Source organism: Epinephelus lanceolatus, chromosome 19 (assembly GCF_041903045.1).
Source record: "Epinephelus lanceolatus isolate andai-2023 chromosome 19, ASM4190304v1, whole genome shotgun sequence".
Classification (NCBI taxonomy): domain Eukaryota; kingdom Metazoa; phylum Chordata; class Actinopteri; order Perciformes; family Serranidae; genus Epinephelus; species Epinephelus lanceolatus.
In genome coordinates this window covers 26,296,243-26,308,297 of record NC_135752.1, presented here as the reverse complement: position 1 = coordinate 26,308,297, position 12,055 = coordinate 26,296,243, and the positions used below count along the sequence as shown (strand labels likewise).

At 43.7% G+C, this 12,055-nt stretch overlaps 1 protein-coding gene across 1 annotated transcript; it reads left to right on the top strand.

Moving 5' to 3' along the window:
- Positions 1-899: 899 nt before the first annotated feature.
- On the top strand, positions 900-11,527 carry LOC117269215 (sorting nexin-18-like). The gene is made up of 4 exons (XM_033646091.2): positions 900-1,812; positions 2,304-2,597; positions 3,416-3,798; positions 10,496-11,527. Exons 1-4 carry the CDS (start codon positions 1,043-1,045, stop codon positions 10,720-10,722), a joined length of 1,674 nt encoding a protein of 557 aa, XP_033501982.2. The 5' UTR covers positions 900-1,042; the 3' UTR covers positions 10,723-11,527.
- The last annotated feature ends 528 nt before the right edge of the window (positions 11,528-12,055 follow it).

Sequence of the window (12,055 nt, the reverse complement as noted above, 5' to 3'; positions counted from 1 at the left end):
GTACATATCAATAAATAAATAGATAGATAAATAAATAAATAATACAGTAAAAAAAAAATTCAATTGCCTTGTTGAAAAAATTTCAATTATAGGCTTTAAATTTACTCGCTCTTCCTAATTAAAATACATGAATAAATAAATAAATAAATTCAAAAATCTATATATATGCAAATATTACTGAAGTTAAACTGCTTTAAACAAAATGTCTCCATCTGAAAAGTTCAATTAAACACATAAGTTAGAACACAATATCCCCTTGGACTTTTAATGCAGAGACATGTATATTTTTGAACACATTAAATAATTAGCTAAAACTATTTCAATAATCAATAATATAATCAGGATATGATTAAAAGCTATTTATATGTTTGAGGCATGTTCACAGGGGATGACGTGTCTACAGCTGACAGGACATCACTATACATTTACAGGATGGAGCTCTGAGGTTATGTGTGTGTGTGTGTGTGTGTGTGTGTGTGTTTTTCCATGTCTGAATTCAGTGACTTGACTGAACTTGCTGCTGGCTCCACCCTCCGTTAGTCAGCCAGTCTACTACGTGTTAGGACTGGTGCCTTTAACTTACAAGCATCTCGGGGAGAGGAGGAAAAAAGGACTTTCCCCCGGCTCTTATGTGGAGGAATAAAGCTGCTGCACAGCCGTCGCGACTTGGTCAACTTCAAACTCTATACCCGGCATCTTTCCTCGGAGAGAAACTTTTCTATGAAGGCAGGTTTCCTCTGTATTTTCCGACTTGGATTAAGTTCTGCATGGAAACAAATGATATTTGAGAGGAGCGGAGAGAGGAGGTGGGTGTCGGGTACAAGCCTGTGTGCTTCTCCTCTTGTTCTTTTATGCTCGGATACAAGCCTGTTTGAGTTTGACTTAAGTGGAAAAAATAGTCCCTATTGTTGCTGCTGCGTGATCTAAATCTTATTCGAGTTTCAAAGAGATCTTAAAGGGTTAATCCGAGAATTAAAGGAAAGTTCTTGAAGCAATAAAGACAGGATTCTAAGGGAGAGAAACATAAGTATTATTTTAAATTATGGCATTGAAGGCCAGAGTGTTGTACGACTTCCACTCTGAAAACCCAGGAGAGATCTCCATAACAGAGAATGAGCTGGTGACCCTGTTCACTGAGGAGGAGCTGGAGGGCTGGCTGGAGGGGGAGAACAGCAGGGGGGAGGCTGGCCTCTTCCCTGCCTCCTATGTGGAGATCATCAGGGACCACATCACCTCCAACACCAACAACAACGGCATCTCCTTGCCCAAAACCAAAGCCCTGACGCCCACCCACACCCCCTACACATCCCCGGACACCCAGTCTCAGAGAGGACTCGGGGCTGGCAGCATTGGCAGTGGCGGAGGCAGCTTCCACACCAGCCAGGGCAGCGATGACGACTGGGATGACGATTGGGATGACAGCTCTCCTGCAGCAGATGTGCCTCGGGGTCTTGGCACCTCGCCTCCCTTGTACCCGGTGACCACCTCCTTGCCAGCGCGGCGTGAGAGCTCCCAGCAGCATCAACACCAAGCCAAGAGCTCGGCGACAGTGGGGAGGAACCTCAACAGGTTCTCCACCTTTGTCAAGTCCGGAGGGGAGGCGTTCCTGCTTGGGGAGGCCTCTGCTTTCGTGAAGGACGGGGACAGGATCTGTGTGGTGATGGGGAAGCATGGACCGGAGTGGCAGGAGGACCCGTATCCATTCACGTGCACCATTGACGACCCCACTAAGCAGACTAAGTTCAAAGGCATGAAGAGCTACATGTCCTACGGCCTGACACCAACGCACACCAACACGCAAGTCAACCGCAGGTACAAGTTCCTTCTCTTCCTTTTCCTTCTCCTTTTCCCTGGGGTTTTTAAACGTACTTCTTCACCAGATCCCCCGGCCCCCCATACACTTAAAATAAATGTTTCAGTGGCCTTTCCTGTAGCCACAATTGTTTCCACAAAATGGCAAAAACAGAGCCGACTGTGGCCTTTTGCCCTCTGCAGTCCTCAGGAATCTCCCCTTTCCTTTCTGAGATTCCCTCTGCACCTTTCACATTGTTTCCCTGTCAGTAGGTTGGTCATTTCAAGCCAACACTTACTCCCTTACATGTCAGTTTCCACTCGGCCCTGCTGGGAAAAAAAAATCCCTACACATGCTCCCACTTCTTTTTGACTCACTGCACTTTCCTGCCATTTACCTCACTTCCTAAACTCCGTCGCTCCCACTCTCAGAACCATCTCTCTACCTTTTCATGCACCTAAAATGTCCCCATAAACCCTCCCACCTGTGTCTTCCTCTTCCATCCCTGCAGGTATAAGCACTTCGACTGGCTGTACGCTCGGCTCGTGGAGCGCTTCCCGGTCATCTCGGTGCCCCACCTGCCAGAGAAGCAGGCCACCGGCCGCTTTGAGGAGGACTTCATCTCCAAGCGGAGGAAGGGACTGATCTGGTGGATGAACCACATGACAAGCCACCCTGTGCTGTCACGCTGTGACGTTTTCCAGCATTTCCTAACGTGCGGGGCAGACGAGAAGGCCTGGAAACAGGGCAAGAGGAAGGCCGAAAGGGACGAGCTAGTCGGGGCCAATTTCTTCCTCACAATCAGGTAGGAGGTTCAATTCCTGGATTGGACACTTTGTTTTAGTGACAAGATTATAGAAAGCTTCTTTCAAGAGTCAACCTTTTCCAAGAGCATTCAACAATCATACAGGGCGATATCCATTGTAGAAGAGGCGTAAGAGGTCAACATCTACACCAGTAAGAGCAGGAAATAGACCAGAATGCAATGCTGCAACAATAGAGATCAGGTTTTCAATAAGGCCCATGGTCCTGACCTTCTTTACCTGAAAAACTATCACTCTTGTTGCTCTATTGTCGTCACTGTTACAGGCTTACTCTGCATCTCTAACCAGCCACTCAGTGTATCAAGTTACAGTCTAGTCTCTGGAGATTGTAAGGCATTCTGGGAAATGTAGGCAGTTAGTAGATACAATACAAGATGGTAGTAGTTTGAGGGAAAGAAGTTACACCAAACCTATAACACTTTATTGTTAAATACTGTGCAAATGAATGATGTGCAGAGGGTGGACATCAAAGAGGTATGGATCAAGTTGTGTTGCTGGGTTACATCATGGTATTGCGTCAGATGTTCCTGTTATTTTGTCCACCCACTTTATAACGGTATAAAGTAACAGTAGAGGTTATTTGCCCTTTAGCGAGACAGTGTTATCAGATTTCCTTGTTTCACTCTGCTGTAACTGAAGGCTTTCATCATAGGGAGTGCCTGATAGTGAGGGTGAGATAAGTAGATCGGAGGAATAATAAATAAAGATGATGTAATGCTGCAATAAAAAAAAAAAAAAAAGCATAATGGATTTTCAGAATAAAGCCACAAGGTTTAAATTGAACGTTTCTTTTCTTTAGCACACCGTCTGTCCCGCTGGACCTCCAGGAGGTCGAGAGCAAGATCGAAGGCTTCAAGACCTTCACCAAGAAGATGGACGAGAACATTGTGGTCGTGAACGCCACCATCAACGAGTTCGCTCGGAAGCAGATGGCGGGGTTCAAGAAGGAGTACCAGAAAGTCGGGCAGGCCTTCACGATCCTGGGACAAGCGTTTGAGATGGACCAGCAGGCCTACTCAGTGGGCCTGAACAAAGCCATCGCCTACACTGGTGAAGCCTATGAGGCGGTGGGAGAGTATTTTGCTGAACAGCCGCCCCAGGACCTGGCGCCCATTTCTGACCTGCTGGACCTCTACAGAGGACACCTGGCTAATTTTCCTGACATCATCCATGTGCAGAAAGGTGGGACAGTGTGTGTGTGCATGTGCTCTGAAATCAGAACCACATTGTTTGCACAGTAAGCTCATTTTGCACTCAGAGTAATCGTTCCTAATTTTCTTTTTATATCTTTATCAGAGTCTGAACTCTTTAAAGCAGGGGTAGGCAGTTTTATTTTTGTGTCATTGGGCAAAAGTCCCTTAATAACCTTTAAGCATAATTGTAATTCAAGTGGTCTGAGAGAAACCTAGACTTCTGCACCTCCGCTTGGCTTTAGAAAATGTAGCCCATGACAGGAGACTTTGGCCAATTACAGGTCATTTCAGAGAGAGGGCGTTTTACAAATGCAGATGTGTGTGCAAGTCCCTTTGGTGAAATCCTGATTTAATGGTGGATAATCTTGCAAAAAAGTTGGTGTTTTTGCATTGGTAACAATTGCCTACACTGCAAAGCAACCTAAAAAAGGAAGATGGACTTATCAAGAAGAGAGTCTAAAATAAAGTCTGACACTAAACAAAATAAACAAAATACTGGTGTAGCATTTCAGAGGTGGAGAGAAAATGGTGCTAATAGTTTAGCCATAGCGGAAGCTAATACAAGTTCATGTTTATGTAGCTAATGTTAGCTAGAGTCTCGAATCACAGTGGGCCCTTCACCTCACTCCCCGCCGCTATAGACCACCACGCCAGGAGGAGAGTGGGCAGTAGTTCCGGAGACTGACCGGAATTCGGCGCTTAGAGCCGATCTGCAAACTTTCTGTTGCTGCTGTAACACAGGTTAGACTCAGCACTGCTGCTGGCCGCCAGCCCACTGTGACAGCTGGTGCTGGGGTTTGCGCTGGCCAACTGAAGGTCCGTTTCTGGAGCTGCTACCCGCTTTCCTACTCCTAGCGGAGCAGTCCACAGTGGCGGGGATTGAGGCAAAGAAATCATGGGGTGCTAGGTAGCTAATTCTTGTCTTACTTGTGGTCCGATAAAGAAGGAACTGAGGAAATGTGCTGTGTGCAGCTCTTAAACAACAAATATGAATGAATGGGGAGACAGCTGCAGGAGGAGGGCGTATTTCAAATTCTGCTAGATTTTTTTGCCTTTTATAGAAAACTGCCTACCCCAGCTGTAACACACCTATGACTTCCACTCTTATCCACTCCATCTTTCAGTGTGGGATGTAAATGCCAGACATGTCAAAGCCTGGAGAAAACCAAAAGGAGATTGTGCAGAAGTATGTGAAAGGAGTTACTGACAAAAATACATTAAACTTCCCAGCATACTTGCAAGAAATGAAACAGATGCAGGACCTAGCATACTTTTCTTAACAGGGAAGTCAGAGGTCAAGGGTCAGGAGTGGTCAGGACTCTTGCTCATGGATGCCTCTGAAGGGTGGAAGGTTTGAATCCAAAAGTCGTCCAGCCTCCCTGTGTATTAATCATGTCAACATAACTGCAGATAATACACAGAGGCCCAGATTCTGAATGTTTCAACATCTGTTTTTATTTACTGTCAATCTGGGTTGAAAGCTGAAACCCATAGCTGGTCCATTGTAACAGTACTGTGAGAGCCTGTATTCGCTCACAGGAAAACACAGAAAAACACACACACTCACACAGACGTGTACAAAGGACTTGCAGAGGAGTGAGCTTGTTAGTTCCCTGCAGGTTGGGAGGAGGGAGTTGCTCCTGGCACGCAAAGTCCTGACGTTTGCCAAACCTAGAGGCACTGTTTCTATAGTCCGCTGAGCTCTGTTCTCTAGACACAATCACAGCTCCGAACTATGGAAACACAGTCTGAATGCCAATAGTCTCTGTGACTGACAGGAGTCCACCTTCTTGCTGATTGACAAGTAACACGTTGTTTTGTGTACCTCAAAGAGCCTCACGTTTCTTACAATTGTTCCATCACCTCTGCTGCACTGGAAGATACCATTCCTATTATGAAATCTGAGTAATAAGCTTACATCGATTACTTAACTTTAGTAATATGTAAAATGAATAATAATGTGTCTCTGTGGAGAACGATCTCATGAGAAGTTTGTACCTATTAGTTTGAAATGGGCCAGCACACAAAAAGAAATGGGTCATAATGATTCAAACAGGCAGGGGGAAATGATGCTAAATGAAACAAGATGAAAACTTTACCCAACCCTTTACTTAACTATCTCATCATAACCTTAAGTAAAAAACGTTTACCTTATCTCAACCCTCAAAAACTGTTCAAAAACTTAAAGGGTAGTATTTTTCAACCCTTTATTTCTGTTGTTTTTGTGTCTATGGGTGCTTTCACACCTGCCATTTGGTTCAGTTCAATTGAACTCAAGTTTGTTTGCCCCCTAAGTGCGGTTCGTTTGGGCAGGTGTTAACACAGCAATTGCATTCTAGTGCACAGTAAAACAACCGGGTCAAGACCTTCTTGAAGAGGTGGTCTTGGTCTGGTTACAAACGAACGTGTTCCAAGCTCGATCGGAACCAACTGCAGCCGCATTACGCAACAAGCATGAGCATGTATTAATGTGCACCTCCTCCTGCACTGCCTTAATATGCACATTCAGCACATCCAATGCATCAAAACATTGTTTTCTAGTTGGAGCCGCGCCTCGTTTTCAAACTGTATGGTTTGACTAAAATGAACAATGACAGCAATATAGTCCACGATGACCAGTGCTAAAATAAACCTGCGTAGTTGTCCCTCCATTGTGACATTAGAAAGTGTCACATTTATCTTGCAAGTGTACTCTTCAACATTTGCTTTACTTCCTGGATTTTCGCATGGATCGCATGTAAATTCTGACCAATCAAGAGCAGCTTTCTCACACAAGGCATTTTATCTGGTCCACTTGTAAATGCTGCCATGAGAACATGAACCAACTCTAGGCAATTATGCAACTTTGCAACAAAATTCGTCCCTGATTCAGACCAAAGCAAGACAACACTAGGTCTGAAAGCACCCTAAGTGACCAATGGAAGCAGCAATTTTTGAAATTGATCCACTATTGAGCAAGACCACTGCAGATGGCAGTGTCGAAACAGCCTGTAGTGTAACTTAATCAGGGCAAGTTCACTCTGCCACATTACATCCACTAAAAGTGCTTGAGTTTGCCACTGACATATTCACATTATTATTTTAAGAGTCTTACAACTCATGGAAAGAACACCTACCGAGATACACTTCTTTGTTAAAGAGTGGGATCCCTATTTAAATGGAGCCTGGTGGAATTAGCAACGCCAATTTCGGGACTATTTCTTGTCACACAAAAAGGATCTTACTCCTTAACAAAAAGGTATATCTTTGTAGGGAGTCTTCCCAAAAGTTGTTAGATACTAAGAATAACAATCTGAGCCTGTCAGTGACAAATACAAGCTCTTTAAGCGGATGTAAATTGACAGTGTGAACATGTAACAAGTGGTTCCACTGACGGCTGCAGCGCTCTTGCTCAATCCTTGACTACTTCCAAAAAATGTTGTTCCGATTAGTCATTTAGACACAGCAACGTGGGAAAATAGGGTCCAGTATGGAAAATACATAACTCACCATTTAGCCAAACACAAATCAATGTGTTATGTGTCATAGCCATGTCATAGGGTATGATATCATTTCTGCTTTCACAGGATCATACAAAAAACCCTGTCGACATTTGTGGGTGCCAGTTTTGACTTCCAGAAATCATACATAGCAACACTAAAATTAGATGCTAGCTAGAGGAACAGCAGTCTTTATTTCTTCCTCTTTTTTATTTAAAAAATACTGACTGTATTCCAGCAAATAAAAACTGTGACATGACTTTGTGACATGGCCTCATCTTTCACAACATGTCACTGAATTATGTCAAAATGTCCCACTACCTAATAGACAAACCCAAAAAACCAAAACCATATTGTAACATGCATGACCGTTTAGCTGCAAACTAACTGATGAAGGAGTTTATGAGATAAACAAGTAAGGTCATTGACAAGTTCACGAGAGATAAAAGCACAGACTCTGAATAATCTATCACTGCCGTCACAGGAAACTTTGTTTTCTGAGTAACACCCATGAGCACATCCCCACAATGCAGAATCTGCACTTCTGTTGTAGTTGCAAAAGATCTATCTTTAACAAAAGATAATTGGTTTAGTCAAAGTTTCCATAACAGGCAATTTGGTGACAGAACTGAGAGGCAAATGTTTGCACTGGTGCAAAGATGAAACGTCTTTTTCTGCTTTTGTCTAACTAAACAAAACATTGGATTTCATTCTCGGCACACAAAGAAAACCTGACTGCAGGTTTCACATTTCACATAAACTGTCATTCCTCTCACCGCAGGAATACATTCCACAAATATCTATCTATCTATCTCGTATAACGCTCAACGTGTTTCCAATAACAACCAAATTACAAAAACATGGCAACATTGCAGCACAGATGAGATAGAAAAGCAGCTGCGGGGCTCTCGATGCAGACAGCTTTCTTGACCTAAATATTGTGTGGTGTACAGTATCGTCCGACTTCGCTCTGTCTGTGAGGTCCAGAGGCTACATCTGATTTGAATGAACGCAGAGATTCCTGGGCCTCTTGTCCTGTGTTGCCCTGGGACTGCAGGAATGCAAAATGGATCAGCCTCAGGATTAGTTTCCCCTCCTCCTCTTTTCTTCTCCCTCTTTTCCTCCTTCCACCCGGTGATACAGCGAGTTGAAGAGAAGGAAGAAGAAGAAGAGGGGAGGGGTGTGTGGGTGTGTGTGTGTGTGTGTGTGTATATGAGAGGGGGTGCAGATAGTTACAGAGTTGAACAAGTTTCCCACCAGCCAACAGGACAAGAGTTCAGATTACAGCTCTGTAATCGCCTTGGCAGCGCGGAGAGCAAAGTCCGAGTTAATTTCAGTTCGTTAGTGTACTTGCGCAGGTATGGCATGTGTTTTCGAAAGATCTAGAAAGAGAGGTCGATGAGGTCAGGAAGGAGAGCCGTGCTAGACTATGAGCTAGGTCATCATTTCCTTCACATAGAGCATTACTGTGAGTTCCTCTTGATCCATTTTTTCATGGATGCAAACTCTACTACTTCCCCCCTGAAAGTTTAGTCACACTGAGTAGACTGTCTGAGTCATGACTGGGCGTTGGGTAACTTCAAGGATCTTGGAAAAAGTATGCAACAACCAGCTTTTTTTTCTGTAGCGTGAAAAGAAATGCCATGATCAGCTTGAAGACTATGCCTGCATTTCTCCCTTTAGTTTTTCTAACTGTAGGCTGTGCTGTCACGACATTACTTCACTCTTGTCTCTTCAGTCTTCCCTTGTCTTGGACTTCTGGTAGATGGTGTTTACAGTAAAATGTGTGAGTTCAACATTTTGGTTATTTACTCTCGTCATCAGTTAGATAAGAGGGTCATTCTTACTCCATTAGATTTGAAGCTACAAACAGGAAGTGGATATTCTAGGGGCTGCTGTAGAGGGGGTCGTCTGCTCATCAGAAGATTGACGGTTCGATCCCTGGCTCCTCCAGTGTGTATGTTAAAGCAAGACCAAATTGTGTAAATGAGTGTAATGGTTAAGGCCTGATTGTAGCCTTGGCCCTTGACCCTGTGAACGAATGGGTGAATGGTCGGAAGACTAGAAGGGTGCTATACAAATGCAAGTCCATCTACTTCACATAAAGACTGAAAGCAGGGAAAAACTCTTAAGCTCACAAATTACCATATTATATATTATAATTTAAGCTAACTGCAATCACAGAACCCATCAGTTATCATCTAACAACAATAAGCCTCTGGGCAACGGCCAATGCAGATCAGGTATAGCCATTGATGTATAAAGAGAATTGGATAGTGTGTTGGAGGCGAGGCCCTGTTCATTCCTATAAAAGTTGCTCAGTGACGCATGAAGCCCAAAAAGTTCAACTGTTGTGTATTAAAAAAAATCAGGTTTAGCGCTGTGCTTTGACAATGAAATGAATCACGGCGCCTGGGACGATCAAATTCATTAATCATCTCTTTTGTCATGCAAGTTGATGGGGAAAACTTTTTTTGGACGGCAGAGCAACGATATGGTGTAATTACACTACAAAAATTGGCTTCAAAGCACATTTCCTGGGGACCTGGGTGTAGAAAGCAGATACTCAACCCAAGACTTCCTCTTCCTAGCACCAGTTATTTCAGCTAACCTCTATAATCAGTTGCCTGCATATGAATGCAGATACATAAAAAAAAGGTAACTTGTCGTCAGACAATAGCGGATGATTTTCGAGATTGCCCTCCGATCAATGCATTCCACCTCCCCACATGGACTGTGTACCTGCTGCTCAAATGTGATTGGTCATTACTGCTTGGACCAGAAAGGGACTACTGGCGGAAACCAGAACGTTTCTGATACCAAAATCTTGTCCCGTTGCCTTCAGATTCTGCATACATGTGCAGATATCTGCCTATAGAGACTAAGCTAAGCGTCTCTTTGCTGTAGCATCTTAAATAACAGACAGATGTAAGAGTGGTATTAAATTCTCATTTAAATCTCAGCTATATAAAACTTTGCAATAAGGCTGCTAAAAACAGAAATATTACAGAAGCAACAATATTATAATCTTTGTTATTTTACCATCCCTGTCCACACAGATGGAGTAAACTGTATCACACTGTTGAGCATGATTAAGTGTATCCTGGAGCCAATCCTGGAGGTTCTGCTCTATACTTTGTGTATCTGCCACTCTTTCTCAGTCTTCTTCCTCTCTGTCCCCTCCCTCCCTCCACCACCTTTTTCCAGGTGCACTGACCAAGGTGAAAGACTGTCCAAAGCAGGAAGGTGAGCTCCACAACCGCTGCAACATCATTTCCTGCGCCACGCTGGCAGAGATCCAGCACTTCCACCGCACACGCGTACGGGACTTCCGCGCACAGATGCAGCACCACCTCCGCCAGCAGATTGCCTTCTACCAGAAGATCACCGCCAAGCTGGAGGACGCTCTTCAGAGATACGATGACGACCAGTAGGAAGAGAGAGAGAGAGAGAACAGAGAAGTTGGACTACAAAGGCCTTGAGGAAACGGAGGGGTAGCTTGAAGAGAGGAGCAGACGGGGGATGATTGATGGGTTCTTCCTGCAGTAATGGAGAACATCTTATCATCCTTAAGAGAGAAAACTTTTTGATGCAGTGAAACCTGGGCCTGGTGCAAGCATTGAAAGAAATATACTACTCTTTTAAAATATATAGGCCACCGGACTGTGGAATGACAACTTCTTGGATTATCTGGACGGCTCTGATGAATGTACCAGTAACAGGGATTTTGCTGACGCTCCAGGCACATCTTGCAACTCAGCGGGACTGCGACAGATATTAAAAACAGCTGCTCTCAGTGTGACGGGGCTTGATTCCCGGTTTCAGGGTCATGTGATCTCTCCATGCCTCCGCTGCCTCACCACTTCATGGAAACCTTCCGCTGTAGACACAAAACTCCCCAAATCACTTCAACTGGATGTTTTAATGATTGAAAGACTTCATGAATTTGATGATTTTTGTTATCTCTATATGTGTCTGTTTTTACTTGAATGACCTGTTCAGTATTGTTTTAATGGGACGTGACAGAGGGGAAGTGATTATTCGTGAATGCGGAAAGAGGAAAGTAGGCGTAATCTACTTAATGAGTTTAGTAGTTGGATTTCATTACAGCTGAAATTTGACCTACTTCTGATGTCTAACATCTCTCACGAGGCAGATGTGCTCACATCTTTACTTTATCATAATTTGAACATCTGTGTTCTGCATTTTACTAAAAATAATAATTGATATCCGACTTTTTGACAGGCTCCAGAGTTCTGTTTCTTTGGGTTGCTGTAGGCCTGGGGTTATTAACACCCTCAGTCCACATCTGTCTTTCTGCTTTCCCTTAATCAGGGGAGGTCAAAAGTTCAGGCTCATGGTACAGATACTTCAACGCAGTTGATGCTTCCAGGCGTTAAAGCTTTGAGCCCTGATCCTCCAGTTTAAAGCCACTATGTGTAGGCTTTTATATTATTATTTTAAATTCTTCTGGGGGCTAGTTATTTTTTTAATTGTAAAAGACAATCTTGGTGAAAATCTTTGTGTTTCGTTCATGCTGTTCTGTCTTTTTTGATACAAGCACAAAGTTGGACAGATCCTACACAGCGGCCTTGAAGATGGTTGCTCTTCTCAATATGCTAATCGGCTAAAAAACATTCTTCTTATAAGGACCAAAATAACCCAGCCAGCAACTATATATGGGGCCTATGTGGGTTGTAAATGGGTTGAAAAATGGGCCCTATATGGGATTGTCCATGGGTTTCATATTGGTCCCATACCAATGGC